The 17,478-nt window shown below is 43.8% G+C and overlaps 1 protein-coding gene across 2 annotated transcripts in view; it reads left to right on the top strand.

Annotated features, from left to right (window-relative positions):
- The window catches only part of EFCAB10 (EF-hand calcium binding domain 10), a 28,302-nt gene extending 14,075 nt beyond the window's left edge, over window positions 1-14,227 (top strand). The window contains exons 3-5 of one of the 2 annotated variants that reach the window (XM_063927038.1): window positions 7,759-7,840; window positions 9,541-9,600; window positions 13,929-14,227. In XM_063927038.1, coding sequence (XP_063783108.1) covers window positions 7,759-7,840; window positions 9,541-9,583 — 125 coding nt within the window. In that variant the 3' untranslated portion in view covers window positions 9,584-9,600; window positions 13,929-14,227. Of the gene's footprint in view, window positions 1-7,758; window positions 7,841-9,540; window positions 9,601-10,824; window positions 11,115-13,928 lie in introns of those variants that run through there. The other variant, XM_063927037.1, reaches the window with a different exon arrangement.
- Window positions 14,228-17,478: the final 3,251 nt, after the last annotated feature.

The raw sequence follows: 17,478 nt of genomic DNA, 5'->3' as shown, positions 1-17,478 counted from the left end.
AGACCTCAGTTTGATACTGTGCCCAGAGGAGCTGGGTGCTTTTCAGTGAGCTCTCCTGAGTTTGCTGATAGAAAGTATTTTGTTAGGTTTTTTATTTTCAGGGAGCTCTGCTGGCAACAGACTCCCTGCATAGAGGGACTGAGGGGAGAGAAGCAGCCCTACTCTCTGAGTGCAGGTCCTGCTTCTTAGGCTACTGGACACCATTAGCTCCAGAGGGATTGGTACGCAGGATCTCACCCTAGCCGTCCGGCCCAGGGCCGCGCCGCGGTTCCCCTCGCAGAGCCGGAAGATAGAAGCCGGGTGAGTATGAGAAGAAAAGAAGACTTCAGAGGCGGCAGAAGACTTCATGATCTTCACTGAGGTAACACACAGCACTGCAGCTGTGCGCCATTGCTCCCACACACCTCACATACTCCGGTCACTGTAAGGGTGCAGGTAGGGGGGGGGGGGGCGCCCTGGGCAGCAATATAAACCTCTTATTTGGCAAAAGGAGCATATATACAGCTGGATACTGTATATATGTATGAGCCCCCGCCAATTTTACACTTTTAGCGGGACAGAAGCCCGCCGTCGAGGGGGCGGGGCTTCTCCCTCAGCACTCACCAGCGCCATGTTTTTCTCCACAGCACCGCTGAGAGGAAGCTCCCCGGACTCTCCCCTGCTTATACCACGGTAGAAGAGAGGGTTTTAAAGAAGAGGTGGGGCACTTAATTCGGCGCAGATAATAACAGCGCTACTGGATAAACATTAAATTGCTGTGTTTTTTCCTGGGTCATATAGCGCTGGGGTGCTGGCATACTCTCTCTCTCTGTCTCTCCAAAGGGCCTTGTGGGGGAATTATCTTCAGATGAGCATTCCCTGAGTGTGTGGTGTGTCGGTACGTGTGTGTCGACATGTCTGAGGTAAAAGGCTCTCCTAAGGAGGAGATGGAGCAAATGTGTGTGTGAGCGGTATCTCCGTCGACAACGCCGACACCTGATTGGATGTGTGAAATTAAGTGCTAAGGTAAATTTATTGCACAAAAGATTAGAGAACAGACAGTGAATCTACACATGTCTGTCCCTATGTCGCAGAGACCTTCAGAGTCTCACAACGCTCAATATCCAAAATAATAGACACTGATATCGACACGGAGTCTGACTCCAGTGTCGACTACGATAATGCAAAGTTACAGCCAAAACTGGCAGCAAAGTATTCAATATATGATTATTGTAATAAAAGATGTTTTGCATATCACTGATGACTCCTCTGTACCTGACACGAGGGTACAAATGTTTAAGGGGAAGAAAGCTGAGGTAAATTTCCCTCCTCTCATGAAGAAAAAGAGCGGGAATCTCCAGACAAGAAACTGCAGATTCCCACAAAGAATTCTCAGGGAGTATCCTTTCCCTACTAGGGCCAGGATACGATGGGAATCTTCCCCTAGGGTGGACAAAGCTTTGTCACGTTTACCCAAAAGGTAGCGCTGACTTAACAGCTATCCTCAGGGATCCTGCAGATAGCATGCAGTAAAAGTACTTTGAAGTCCATTTACACACATTCTGGTACACTACTCAGACCGGCGATTGTGTCGGCATGGGTTTATAGCGCTGTAGCAGCGTGGACAGATACCTTATCAGCGGAGATTGAAACCCTAGATACGGATACCATGTTATTGACCCTAGTATATATATATATATATATATATATATATATATATATAAATCCAACAAAAAAGGCAGGAGCACTCACCAGTCTTCAAAGTAGTAAAATTGGTTTTTATTCAGATCATTAGTGCAGGAATCAAATCGACGTTTCGGTCTGCATGTAGACCTTTGTCAAGATAATTACAGACTGAACAGAGTGCCCTTATATACCCCCATAGAGACCCACCCACTAGTTAATCAAAAGCAACGCCCCCACACCCCATATAAATATAACAACAACAATTGTAAAAACGTACCCATTGTTTATACAAGACAATAAATGAATAGGTACATAGAGTACCAAACACCATCCTACCTAGATCCAGTCAGGTCCAAAGAAGAGATCACAGAGCTGTGTGTGTTTGATATTACATCAGTGAGGCGAGCGCTCCGGCGTGCGTTCCAGCGGCCTCCTCACTTCCTGCCAGTGGAACGCATCACCTGACCGGATGTCGGGCGCTGCCATAGAAACTAAACAACAAACCGGATAATAGAATTTACACACAGCATATCCGGGATCAGACACCCGCAAGTGGTCCCAAAGTCCTATGTTGTATTGTGGACATTAAAGAATCATAGTTAAGTATGCATTCTATATTAGATATATCCAACGAAGTTGGTATATAGCAATTTAGCAATGTAATGAATAGCTTGAACCGGACTGGGTAGGTAGGGCGGAGCTGTAGGAGAACCCTATAGCAAGTATACCACATGTACAACAGGATATAGATATATAGTCCTGTATACATGTGGACAAGCAATACAACTAAATAAAGCATAATATTATGGTATCCATCAAAAATAGAAATAATCACCTAATTAGGTGAACATTTCTATTTAAACCATTGAAAGGACCAAATTCAGGAATACAGAAAAAAGAAAAAATATATATACACATATATATGAGCCACCATCACAGGAACAAGAAAAAATATATATAAAGATGAAAACGTAAAAATAAAAATAAAAAATAAATAAAAAATTAGAAATGCAAAAGAAAATAGATAGTCCAGATTTAATCCAAGAAAATGCCATAATGAATATTATCATTAAGCCCACGAGGTTTTATGGTGTCTAGGCGGTATATCAGCGGAGATTGAAACCCTAGATACGGATACCATGTTATTGACCCTAGTATATATATATATATATATATATATATATATATATATATATATATATATATATATATATATATATATATAAGATGCTGTCTTATATATATATATATATATATATATATATATATATATATATATATAAAACATGCCCAAAGAGACATTAGTTCAATACTTTGGCATCTGATGATCTGAAGTTCAGTCTACTGGGTTCTAGAGTCAACGCTATGTCGATTTATGCTAGACGTGTCCTGTGGAACATGCAATGGACAGGTGATGCCGACTAAAAGAGGCATATGGAAGGTTTACCTTACAAGGCTGAGGAATTGTGTGGAGAAGGGCTCTCAGACCTGGTCTCCACAGCTATAGCTGGTAATTCTGATCTTTTGCCTTATATTCCCTCACAGCCTAAGAAAGCACAACATTATCAAATGCAGTCCTTTCGGTCGCAGAATAACAAGAAAGTACGAGGAGCGTCCTTTCTTACCAGAGGTAAGGGCACAGGGCACAGCTAGTTCCCAGGAACAGAAGTCCTCCCCGGCCTCTACTACATCCACCGCATGACGCTGGAGCTCCGCTAAGGGAGTCCGTCCCAGTGGGAGCACGTCTTCGACTCTTCAGCCACATCTGAGTTCACTCACAGGTGGATCCCGGGGCAATAAAAATTGTTTCTCAGGGTTACAAGCTAGAATTCGAAAGGTGCCTCCTCGCCGGTTTTTCCTTATCGGACCTACCGGCTTCTCCCCCAGAAAGGGAGATAATATTAAATACAATTCACACATTGTATCTCCAACAGGTGGTGCTCAAGGTTCCCCTCCTGCAACAAGGAAGGCGATATGACTCAACCTTGGCTGTAGTCCCGAAACCGTACGGTTCGGTCAGACCTATTTTAAAATTAAAATCTCTGAACCTATACGGGAAAAGGTTCAAATTTAAAGTGGAATCGCCCAGAGCGATCATCGCCAGCCTGGAAGGGGGGGATTTGATGGTGTATCTAGACATAAAGGCTGCATACCTTCATGTTCCCATTTATCCACCCCATCAGGCGTACCTGACAATTGCGGTACAGGATTGTCATTACCAATTTCAGGGTAATTGGCGGAAATAATGGTGCTCCTACGCAAGGAGTCACAGTTATCCCATACTTGGACGATCTCCTAATAAGGGCGAGATCAAAAGAGCAGTTGTTGAACAGCGTGTCACTTTCGCTGAAGGTGTCACAGCAACACGGCTGGATTCTCAATTTCCCGAGGTCACAGTTGGTTCCTTTTTTTTCCCCTTCTTGGACATGATTCTGGATACAGACCAGAAATGGGTTTACCTTCAGATAGAGAAGGCCCAGGAACTCATGACTCTAGTCAGGGACCTATTGAAACCAAGACAGGTGTCAGTGCATCACTGCACTCGAGTCCTGGGAAAAACATTCCCTTCGGCAGGTTCCATGCGAGGACTTTCCAATGGGACCTACTGGACAAGTGGTCCGGGTCACATCTACAGATTCATCAGTTGATCACCCTATCCCCCAGGGCCAGGGTATCTCTCCTGTGGTGGCTGCAGAGTGCTCACCTTCTAGAGGGCTGCAGATTCAGCATTCAGGACTGGATCCTGGTGACCACGGACGCGTGCCTCCGAGGCTGGGGAGCAGTCACACAGGGAAGAAATTTCAAAGGTCTTTGGTCAAGTCAAGAGACTTGTCTTCACATCAACATATTGGAACTAAGGGCCATATACAACGCCCTACGTCAAGCGGAGACCTTTCTTCGCGACCAACCGGTTCTGATCCAGTCAGACAACGTCACCGCAGACGATCTCCTGATAAAGGCATCGTCCAAGGAGAAGCTGCTGCAGTCCATTGTTCTCACAACGCGACTGCTCCAGAGTCACGGGTGGATTCTGAATTTTCCAAAGTCACATTTGGAACCAACCCAGAGATTGTCATTTCTGGGAATGATCCTGGATACGGAAGTGCAGCGGGTGTTTCTTCCACGGGACAAGGCGTTGGTGATCCAATCCATGGTCTGGGATGTCTTGAAGCCACCCCGGGTGTCAGTTCATCAATGCATTCGCCTATTGGGAAAGATGGTAGCCTCCTACAAGGCTCTCCAGTACGGGAGGTTCCATGCTCGGCTCTTCCAACTGGATCTCCTGGACAAGTGGTCAGGATCTCACCTCCACATGCATCAGAGAATTCGTCTGTCGCCAAAGGCAAGGATTTCTCTCCTCTGGTGGCTCCAATTGCCTCACCTCCTAGAAGGCCGCAGGTTCGGGATTCAGGACTGGGACCTGCTAACAACGGATGCGAGCCTCCGGGGCTGGGGAGTAACCTTCCAAAGACAGTGGTCAAACCTGGAAGCCGGCCTGCTCATCAACATCCTGGAACTAAGAGCCGTCTACAACGGTCTTCTTCAGGCGGCCCCTCTTCTGAGAAATCGGGCCATCCAAGTGCAGTCGGACAACGTAACAACAGTGGATTACATAAACCGACAGGGCGGAACAAAGAGCAGAGCGGTAATGTCAGAGGTGACAAGAATACTTCTCTGGACAGAAAAACACGCGTTAGCGCTGTCAGCCATCTTCATTCCGGGAGTAGACAACTGGGAAGCAGACTTCCTCAGCAGACACAATCTCCATCCAGGAGAGTGGGGACTCCATCCGGAGGTTTTCAAGGAAATAACAGATCTTTGAGGATTGCCCAAAATAGACATGATGGCCTCTCGTCTCAACAAGAAGCTTTGGCGTTATTGTTCCAGGTCGAGGGACCCACAGGCAGTGGCAGTGGACGCCCTGGTGTCTCTGTGGGTGTTCCAGTCAGTGTACGTGTTTCCACCACTCCCACCCATCCCAAGAATCCTGAAGCTCATAAGGAGAACAAGGGTTCAAGCGATCCTCATTGCCCCAGACTGGCCAAGAAGGTCTTGGTACGCGGACCTTCTGAATCTACTGCTAGAAGAGCCGAGGCCTCTTCCTCTTCGGGAGGACCTGCTGCAGCAGGGGCCGTTCGCCTATCAAGACTTACCGCGGCTACGTTTGACGGCATGAAAGTTGAGCACATGATTCTTGCTCGGAAGGGCATTCCGAAGAAGGTTATTCCTACCCTCAGACAGGCTAGGAAAGGGGTAACGTCAAAACATTACCATCGTATTTGGAAGAAATATGTTTCTTGGTGTGAGTCCAAGAAGTTTCATGCGGTGGAATTTCAACTGCAAGCAGGAGTGGATATGGGTCTTAGGTCGGGATCTGTGAAAGTCCAGATTTCAGCCTTATCCATTTTCTATTTCTGAAGCAATTGGCTGCCCTCCCTTAGGTTCAGACCTTTTTGAAGGGAGTTCTGCATATCCAACCTCCGTTTGTACCGCCTACGGCGCCATGGGACCTTAACGTGGTGTTGCAGTTCCTCCAGTCGGATTGGTTTGAGCTTTTACAGGAGGTGGAACTCAAATTTCTTACATGGAAGGCGGTCACTTTGTTGGCCTTGGCTTCTGCTAGACGTGTCTCCGAGCTGGGGGCTTTATCCTGTAAAAGCCCTTACTTGATTTTCCATGAAGATAGAGCTGAGCTCCGGACTCGTCAGCAGTTTCTTCCAAAGGTTGTGTCGGCATTTCATATCAACCAACCTATTGTGGTGCCAGTGGCTACTGACTCCTCAATTACTTCAAAGTCCTTGGATGTCGTGAGGGCTCTGAGGATTTATGTGAAGAGAACTTCTCATCACAGGAAGTCGGACTCTCTGTTTGTCCTATATGATCCCAAGAAAATTGGGTGTCCTGCTTCTAAGCAGACTATTTCTCGCTGGATTAGGTTCACTATCCAGCACGCTTATTCTACGGCAGGACTGCCGTGTCCAAAATCTGTTAAGGCCCACTCTACTCCTAAGGTGGGGTCTTGCCCGGGGTGTCTCGGCAGTGCAACTTTGCCGAGCTGCAACTTGGTCTGGGTCGAACACGTTTGCAAAGTTCTACAAGTTCAATACTTTGGCATCTGATGATCTGAAGTTCAGTCAATCAGTTCTGCAGGAGCCTCTGCGCTCTCCCTCCCCTTCTGGGAGCTTTGGTACATCCCCATGGTACTAATGTGGACCCCAGCATCCTCTAGGACGTAAGAGAAAATAGGATTTTGGTACCTACCAGTAAATCCTTTTCTCGTAGTCCGTAGAGGATGCTGGCCGCCCGCTCAGTGCTTCGTTTTCCTGCAATTGTTATTTGGTTGAGTACTGCATGGTTACTTGGTAAGTAATGTTTCAGCTGTTGCTGAGTTGTTCAAGCTAGTTGTCTTGATGTGCCTTGTATCTGTGAGCTGGTATGAATCTCACCACTATCTGTGTATAATCCTTTTCTCGAAGTATGTCTTCTCCTCGGGCACAGTTTCTAGACTGAGTCTGGTAGGAGGGGCATAGAGGGAGGAGCCAGCCCACACTTTAAAACTCTTAAAGTGCCAATGGCTTCTGGTGGACCTGTCTATACCCCATTGTACTAATGTGGACCCCAGCATCCTCTACGGACTACGAGAAAAGGATTTACCGGTAGGTACCAAAATCCTTTTTCTTTTTTTTTTTTACACCTATGGTACAAAAGGCAAAGTCTTCAAAGCTGAAATAAATGAGGATCCAGGCCAACTCTCATGCCTTACTGTTCTTTTGTAGCGTGCGCTATGTTTCTGTGCTCACTCCTGGGCAGTGTGCGCGCTGTTGGACAACAAATATGTTGGATTAAGGAAAAGTGATTGTATCCCTTGTTTACACTTTACACCTGCAAAAGTCTCTTTGCTACCATAATGGTTTTTACTACATTTTGGTTACTGTCTGTACAAAAAGTAGAACTAGAAAGATATTTAATTTAAGGTTTAATTTAAAATATAATTAAGAAATTACACTTAAAACAAGATATTTTTTAAAGAATCAGATTAGATGTGCATTTTTCTTATCAATATAACATTATTATTTTTCTTTCCAATGGCAGCTTTAAAAACCCTGGGTATAGATGTTTCCAACTTACCAGCGCCACCTGAGAAAATCACACTGGAAGTCTTTAAATACGATATGTAGGTATTACACATATTCTATTGAACACATTTTCCTAAATGTAGCTGTAATGCAATTGTGGGCCACTTTTTTAGTCTCAGAATTCCAATGAAAAATTATTTGTCACAGTTCATTATGTCCTTTTATCAAAGCTAGAATAGTCAGACGCTTTATTAGAGCTTAGGGCACCATTACAGCCGCAGTAATCAGGCGACTGTGGCTCTCCACTGTAACATAATGTACGGTTGATGAATCAGTAGTGAGAAGAGTGAAGTTGCCCGTAGCAACCAGTAAGCTTCTACCTATAATTTATAGCGTGTACTTGATCGATGCTTGTTTGTTGCTATGGGCAACTTCTGCACTGGTCCACTTCTTGATACATCAACATGGCCACTATGAAAGGGTGAGGAACCATTTTCCACTACTGAATAACATCATTTTCATGGCATATAATATATAGAAAATATGTAAAACAAAATGACATTCAGTGTAATACTGAGAGTATGAGGAGGAAGCAGGAGTAGATCATGACACCACAGCAATATCCCTCATGTAATGACATGCTATCATGGAAATGTATGCAGACATAGCAGCCATATAATTTCCCAGCATACTGTACTAAGCAGCGTTGTACATTGAGGGCATCAGTATATAATCTAATGACTTAATCACAAGGTAAATATGGCCCCAGCCAAAAAAGGTTACATTCTAACGAGTTGTGGTGAACTGCTGATACATCAGGTATCGGCAGAACAATTGGAGTTGCTCATAGGAGTAAATGTTCATGTACAGCACCATTTCCTGGCTCTAGGCAGTCAATAATCACTTGGCTCTGAGCACTTAGTGGCTGCAGGTGCTGTGCTAGTTCCTTCTGTGCTCCACACAGTTGCTAGCCACAGGTGCCGCGCTACTTCTTGTGTCATTTCAAGTAGAAATTCCATGCAATCCTTTCCTCTTGAAAGTTATGGGTGCTGTAACTTTTAGCACATGGTGCGCCTTTCAAGGTGGCAAGTTTCCTGGTTGCTAAGGTAACCAGCTGCGGCCATCTTCGTGATGTCTTCCGGGAGAGTCACGGTGGAAGTGTCTGCGGAGCAACCCCGTTCCCCCGTCCCAGCCTTCACACATGGCGGGCTTCTTCATTGTTATCAAGTAAGCCTTTTACCAGTTTATTGTATTCACCGTGACAAAGTGATAACTATGCCCAGAAACGCTGGTATGTCACCACTTTTTTAATACCCTTGAATTGGAACATCTCTATACTAATCCGGATCACACCGGAGCAACCGCCAGTTGGAGAGAGGAGTGCCAGTCTATTTAGATAGATATATAATGTAATGTAAATAAATAACAGAAATATGCTAGAAATATATGCTATTAAATAGGTAAAATTAGGGCCGGATTCAGTCAGCTGTGGCAATTAACCGTGGGTTAATTTGTCTGCCAGGGTATTTAATTATAGTCCGTGATCAGCGCTTAGGCTGCACTTAATGTAGATTTCTGTTTGAGCCTGAGGGAGGCTCGAACATAAATCCGTGGTAAGTGCCCTTATCTCGGGTGCCACAAATGCATTAATCCATAGCTGCAGATACTTATCCTGGAATGTGTTATGCAAGGTTCAGAGTCCCTGCCTTCTTTGTTACCACAATTAGCCTGAAACCTTATTTTAAATAGTACCCATAACTATGGCTCTAGCTAATACACAATTCCTTTCTCCCCTTAGGAGGATCCAGCTGAAAAAAAGCTGTGCAACATTCAAGGCATAATTCCTTCATGTTATAATGTAAGCTATGGTTACTGACTACAATAGTTGTGTCCTGTATTTAATACCATGTCTGTTTATAAGTAAAATGCTTTTCATGCTGATGAAATTGTAATTTTTCCATTTAATATAACACTGAAACCTCTTGTCTCAAAATCAAGTGCACTCCTTTGAAGGAGCACTCCCAAAAAGTCTAATATAACAATAGAAGAAAAAGAGTAACTGTTATAATTATGCCTCATTTATATAATCCTAGTACAGTCTGCAACACTGTGCAAACAACTTTATTCAGTGTAGTGTAGAATCTAGTTTATCTACCACAGTGTCATTGATGACAGCTGAGATGGAGGTGCAGATAACACCAACCACAGACGTAATAGTGTGGTTGCATCCCATGCAATCATGCTTACCTCCTTTCCCCTACATTTGATAGATTAAATCTATACTGTAAATGCGCAGAGCGGATTTTCTCACGATCATCTGTCCCCGCTGGAGTGATGTAGCAGTCTCTGACCTCTGACATTACATGCCAATTTTCTGCCCCAGAATGCCGTGCAAACATCATTCTGGAGCACATATTCCAATATCAGAAATAATATTCTCAACTGAGCTCCATTACACTGATCATTGTGACTGCTGTGAGGTAGTAATGCTAACAACTATGCAAAATATGTTGTCTAAGTTGTGTACTTAAGGATAGTTGAAGAAATGTTGCATAGATATTTTAGATTATTGACTTATGAAGCACATATATATTTTTTAGAAGCTATATTAGTCTTCATCTCCTGCTAATCCATTAAATCTTCAGTTGTGAAGTGGACAAGAATATACAAGTCTGCAATCAGGTGAAAATATCTAATACATTGTAACAGAAGTGTCTGACCAGAGGTTTGGTGTTCAAATCCCTTGCCTGGAGTATTATGTATTTTAACACTGCAGGTTATTATTAACACAGTGAAAATACATACTATAAAATCACTGATCACTCGCCAGTTAAATGCCCGACTATGGTACAGGTTGTGTGTAGTTTGAATCCACTAAAAGGATGAACTATGAATGATGTTCAATGGCAAGTTATTTTATTATATTTGTATTGTAAGAGTATGGAGGAGTACTGACTAAGATGTGGGAAAAGCCAGGAATCGAAAAGGGAGGAATCTTTATTAGCTGCTAAACTGCCCCCTAAAACAAAAGCCAAAATCCGTCCCCGACTTTGACTGCATGCCCTTTCTCTCTTTCTTTCAGTTTCCCCAAGGTAAAGGTGTTAGAAATGCATACAGACATAATTATACACTTTTTTGGGAGGAGTGCATGAGCAGCACAAACTTGCAAATTTGACAGTAAGCAGAATCGGATCGGTGTACGTCCAACTCAACCATGAGCCACATAGAGTGTAAGGTGCCAGCTCTGTAGCACTTCAAAGTAATAAGTGACCGTTTATAAAGGAGACAGATAATTATCAGAGAATGAGACCGTTAAACCCAAGTAAACACTTATAACTGCTGAATTTTTATGTTTTGTATGGAAAACAAAAATGGAAAAAGCAGGTGGATTAGGAAAAGGGGTTATAGGGAAATAACTCTATTGCTACATTGTTATTGTCAATTACCTAACAGGTAAATTTGGGCTTAGTAGAGAGCTTCCCCAGGGGTTAATATTTTTCCTCATTAAGTTTCCTTGCTAAGCTTAAGTTATTAACAGCATACTTGGGGCAACATCATTTGTAAACAAATAAAAAGTAATTGAATTGGCTGGAAATACACTTCATAGATGTCACATACCATATTCTGTCAATGATTCACTTCTACCAATCCTCATTTCTTTTAAATTTAGTTGTACTGGATATATTGTCAATTAATCAGTCTGCAGTTTTACTAAATGGCTTCAAAGAAGAGTACAGTAAGTTACATTAGAAGGTCATAGGGAAGGTGAACGTTAGTTGTGTAATAAAGGACAATTGGAGAAATGTATCAAATCTATGAAGTCGTGGAAAATAAAATGTACTTGATAAATTCTAGCAAGAAGCTGTTTGCTATGGGCAACTCCTCCACTTGTCTTCATCTCCACTTTGTAGAAGGTTTAATACATTTTCCCCTCTATTTAGTTCCACTATCCATAAATCAGTACAGCATGCAGTCTCACAAGGTGGATAGGGCTGATGCAAGTGTGCACTAATAATGTTGGAATCGGTATGTTTTACAGACAGACGGGATGACGGCTGTCAGTATACCGACAGCGGTATCCCGCCTTTCGGAACCCTGGCAGCGACTCCCCTCGCTATGCTCGCCAAGCTTCGGGCCCATTGGCTCGCCACAGGTTATATTCCCACTCAGAATACCCTGGAGAGGTCGAGATTCCGCCCTGCGGTATTTCACCGGCTTCCGGGACTCCAGCGTCTGTCTCCTGAACGCTGGGATCACCACAGACGGTATTTTAATTGTATACCATAATGATGAATGCCATGAAACCAAGCAGCAAGGCAGGTGCCACAGCATCTAAAGACTGCAGCTGAAGAGATGAACGTAAGTCTCCCAAATGGCTTCCAAAGATGGATGTAAAATAAAAAATAATCTCATACACTGAGTTTAGTGTACTTTGTACCTGACGTGCCTGAGGAAACGGTTGAGCTGTGAAACATTGCAAGACTCTGTATAAGTGAGACTTTGTTTTTATTATGTTGTTTTCTTTTGATTTGCATTTTTAGGTCTTTGTATTATCTGACTTTTTAGTGCCTACAGTCTTTTAAAATGTATATATTTATTTTTTCTATTAGTATGGTCTGCTATAAGAACTGACGAGCTCCAAGAAATATTTGTATCTTATATTCTGTATATTATATAAAATGCATTTCTTTTACACCTAAACCAGTGGTTTAGAAACTGTGTGCCGTGGCACCCTGGGGTGTCTCGGGACACTTGCAGGGGTGACCTGGTTTGGTGTCCAGGACCAATTCCAATTATTTATGGTCCATGTGATCACCAAAACCAGTGCTGGTGGCTGCCAGTCATAAAATATGTGGAGAAACAGAAGTGAATCCTGTCACTCAGCACATAACTGAGCCTAAGGATGACATATAAACACAATTTAATTATTGTAATATTTGTTTTCTAAATTTATCAATAAGAAACGTTTGGCCTAGGTGTGCCATGAAAAAAAGTCTGATACTCTAGGGTGCTGTGATTCCAAAAAGTTTGGGAACCACTGATCTAAACTATTGTAGTGGACAATTCTCCTTTTCTTGTGAGCACAGTTCAGGTAAAGAGCGTTAACAAGCAGGTTGTTTATTAGACAACATTATGGCCATACTGGGTACTCTTTATCAACATTTATGGTATTTACACAAAGTTACATTTCTTTACCCTAAAGTCAGCGCTGGAGATTATCTTGTACAGATGGGGGCAGTCGGACTGCAGATAAAATATGTAATTACAGACAATTTATGTTCAACTCTGAATCAACTCCTAAATATTTTTAACATTTTCACTGGGAGATGTTCTGTCTTCCGCAACTCTTTTACTCTTAGGGGTGTATTCAATAAGTGTCGGATCCATTCCGACATGCATTTGTTGGAATAGATCCGAAAGGGGCTATTCAATGAACAGACAAATCAGACTGTCGGATTTGTCCGTTCCCAGTGTCCTGTCGCTGCTGTCAGTGGCTGCCGGGTGCGCTGACAGTGGCGAGGGGGAAGCTGATATCGGCGGCCGGCAGGGGGGGGGCGCTGCAGGGAGAGAGGTGCCTGGCCGGGGGACAGCCATCAAGGTACCTCTCATCCCCGCTCCCCATAGCCGCTGCTCCACTTCCCGTCTCCTCCCCTCAATCCGACTTGTTTTCAAGGGGTTTGTCGGAAAGGGGGCCAAAACCTGTATGATTTGGCCCCATTTCCAACAGAAGCACATGGATCGGTGGCTATTCCGCCGATCCACATGTTTTCCGACAAGTCAGGAATTCCCGGCTTGTCGGGAAAAAAAATGCATATTTTGAATAAGTCGGAACCCCTTCCGACCAAAATCTGACGGAAGCTGCCGCCTTTCCGACAAGAAGGCAGCCTCCGACAGCTATTGAATACACCCCTTAATAGGTATATTGATATTGCTCTAACGAGGCCTAAAGTATGCATTTTCCTTCCTTTTTTTTTTTGTGTTTTGTTTGGTTGAGGGATAAAAAGATGGTAGCATAATCTGATTCAGGTGTGATGAACATACTGCTTTCAGAAAAAAACCCAATGGATTTGTTCTCAATATGACCCTGTCTAGCATAATGTTCATTAACGGCTCTTCTGCAAACAGGGCCTGCAATTCACTCACTCTTCTGTCTGATGTGATTGCAATTAATACATTTCATTTCAGATACTTCTGAGAAGTTTCCTTCAAGAGCTCAAATGGAGAGGACATAACGGCATTCAAGATCAAATTTAGATCCCATGGGGCTACAAATGATCTAATCTGTGGCTGAATTCTTTTTATTGCTGGACAAAATTGTTTAATTAAATCTTCTTCTGCTAACTTCATATCCAGAAGAATACTTCGAGCAGATAGCTGTACTTTCATTGTTGTCACAGCTAAACCTTTCATAAAACCATCATGTAGGAGGTACAGGACCCAGGAAGTCTTCACTTTCAAAGAGTCAAACATAGGGCCTAATTCAGGGTTGATCGCAAAAGCAAAATATTTCTCTAATGGGCAAAACCATGTGCACTGCAGGGGGGGGGGGGGGGTGCAGATATAACACGTGCAGAGAGGGTTAGATTTGGATGTGGTGTGTTCAAACTGAAATCTACATTGCAATGTAAAAATAAAGCAGCCAGTATTTACCCAGAAACAATATAACCCACCCAAATCTAACTCTCTGCACGTTACATATCTGCCCCACCTGCACTACACATGGTTCTGTCCATTAGAGAAAGATTTTGCTTTTGCGAACAACCCTGAATTAGGCCCATAGTTCCTATACAGGAGATAAAGGTCTTCGAGATTCTGCAATATGCCTGTAATGGGACCTGAATTATCTGGTCAGAAAGCCCTTTTTCAGCAATGTCCACTCAATCGCCATACGTCAAACTGAGCCCTGCCAGTTACAGATGAAAAAGTGGCCCCTGATGCAATTGATCCAACCTGACAACAGGCAAGATTCTTTTGTGCCCATTTCCAGATAGGTTGAAATTCATGCTCTTCTTAGCCACATTTACCTGTTCATCCCTGATTTTCTTCAAAGTGCAAGTTTTCAGGCGAATGGAGGGAACACATAACCCAGACAAACAGCCCATCTTGGTGAGAGAGCATCCTGGGAAGATGATGCCTGGCAAAGAATTGAGGCAGCTTTGTATTCAGGTTTGTTGCAATTACATCTATTTATAGGCAACCAAATCTCTGCACTATAACTTGGAATATCGGTCTCTTTATTTAATTTTCACTCTCCCGGACCCGAGCACCCACCAGCACAGCACTACTTGTGTGGGTGGCTGGCCGCACAGCCTACCCGTCATCATGATCCATCTGGTTTGCAATGTGACATGCTGATGTCACACCGCGCTCCCTACCACCCGCCCTGCGCAGTCTTCCCACCCTTGAAGGCACTGAGATACTGTATAGTGCACCTGCAGCGTTGCCTGGAGGAAGAGCAGGAGAGAGGCCGCCGGGCAGCGGACACTCACAGCACTTCACTTTTTCTACATTTTGTTATGTTACAGCCTTATTCCAAACTGGAATAAATTAATTTTTCCCTCAGAATTCTACACACAATACCCCATAATGACCGTGAAAAAAGTCATTTTGAGATTTTTGCAAATTTATTAAAAAGTAAAATCTAAGAAATCACATGTACATAAGTATTCACAGCCTTTGCTCAATACTTTGTTGATGCACCTTTGGCAGCAATTACTGCCTCAAGTCTTTTTAAATATGATGCCACAAGCTTAGCACACCTATCTTTGGGCAGTTTTGCCCATTCCTCTTTGCAGCACCTCTCAAGCTCCATCAGGTTGGAAGCGATGGTGCACAGCCATTTCCACATCTCTCCAGAGATGTTCAATCAGATTCAGGTCTGGGCTCTGGCTGGGCCACTCAAGGACATTCAGAGTTGTCCTGAAGCCACTCCTTTGATATCTTGGCTGTGTGCTTAGGGTCGTTGTCCTGCTGAAAGATGAACCGTCGCCCCATTCTGAGGTCAAGAGCGCTCTGGAGCAGGTTTTCATCCAGGATGTCTCTGTACATTGCTGCATTCATCTTTCCCTCTATCCTGACTAGTCTCCCAGTTCCTGCCACTGAAAAACATCCCCACAGCCTAATGCCACCACCATGCTTCACTGTAGGATGGTATTGGCCTGGTGATGAGCGGTGCCTGGTTTCCGCCAAACATGACACCTGACATTCATGCCAAAGAGTTCAATCTCTAAGAAAAAAAACTAGAAAAGCGCTGACAGACTGAACAATACTAAAATTCAATTACTTTTATTAAAATATAGATATAAAATACATAAGAAGACTGTCCCTAAACCACTTTTACTGACTAGATTGAAAAACAGCAATCAAAGATCCTAATAAATCCCTGTCATATTTTTGTTTTCTATGCAAGCAGTTTTTTCCCCACACTAGTTCAGTGTACTTTTTAGCAGAAAAAAGTGTTTAAGAAGACAGAAGTAAAGTGACGGCTGAGGTACCGCGCGGCTGCCGGGAGCGCAGCGCGCCATTGCTACCCACACATACACAGGCACTGCAGGGTGCTGGGGTGCCCTGGGCAGCAAATAACCTTGTAAACTGGATAAAAGGGGGCATAAGATGCCAAGGCACAGCCCTACCCCCGCCAGTATAAATATTATGTGAAAAATCTCTGAGGAGAAACGCTCCATTGCGGGGGCAGAGCTTCCTCAGGAAGCCAGCACTGTTCAGCGCCATTATCTCTCATTCACAGACTGCAGAGAAGACGCTGGTCCTCATCCACTTCTGAACAAGTATCAGGGTGACAAAAGGGGGGGCCTGGGTGCTAAATCATATTGTTCATAATATAATGGCGCTTAAAGGTTTCTGTGTACGGAGTACACGACACGGGGATTTTGTCTTTGGGTACAAAGTACGCGGCACGGGGACTTTTTCTTTGGCGCTGGGTTGTGAACTGGCTGCTCCTAAACTATGTCCCTCTGACAGATTTTACTGTGGGTCTGTCCCCTATAAGTCCCAGCGTGTCTGAGAGTGTGTTGTACACGTGTGTGACATGTCTGAGGCAGGGAGTTCCTCCCCGGAGGAAGGCATTTTAGGGACACAGAGTTGTAATGTGGTGGCGCTGCCGGCACACCAAGAGCCTGCATGGGTGAAAGAAATACGTGATAGTATGCATCATATCAATAGGAGATTAGATAAGTCTGAATGTCATGCTGAGTGCTGGAGAAAATCTGTGGAAGATGTGATTTTTCAGGGCTCTGTTCTTCCATCCGCAGGCGACCCCTCTGGGTCACATAAGAGACCATTTGCGAATATTGTGAATACTGATACCGACATGGACACTGATTCTTGTTGTCGACGATAGTGACTCCAGAGAAATAGATCATAAATTGGCAAAAAATATACAATATATGATTGTAGCTATAAGGGAAATGCTGGAAGTCACGGAAGCCACCCCTGTACCTCAGGAGAAGGCTAATTTATATAAAGAAAAGAAATCCAAGGTCACCTTCCCTCCTTCCCACGAGGTTAATACTCTCTTTGAAGGGATGTGGGTGAATCCCGAAAAGAAATTTCGTATTCTCAAGAGAATTCAGATAGCTTATCCTTTCCCGGTGGAGGACAGGGAAAAATGGGAGACACCCCCTGTGTTAGACAGTGCACTGTCCAGGTTGACAAAGAAGGTAATTCTCCCTGCACCTGGCACGGCTTCACTAAAATAGCCGGCAGACCGAAATATGGA

The sequence above is a fragment of the Pseudophryne corroboree genome, chromosome 6 (assembly GCF_028390025.1).
Source record: "Pseudophryne corroboree isolate aPseCor3 chromosome 6, aPseCor3.hap2, whole genome shotgun sequence".
NCBI lineage: Eukaryota > Metazoa > Chordata > Amphibia > Anura > Myobatrachidae > Pseudophryne > Pseudophryne corroboree.
The sequence above is the reverse complement of the archived record's forward strand: the minus strand, read 5'-3'. Positions and strand labels throughout refer to the sequence as shown.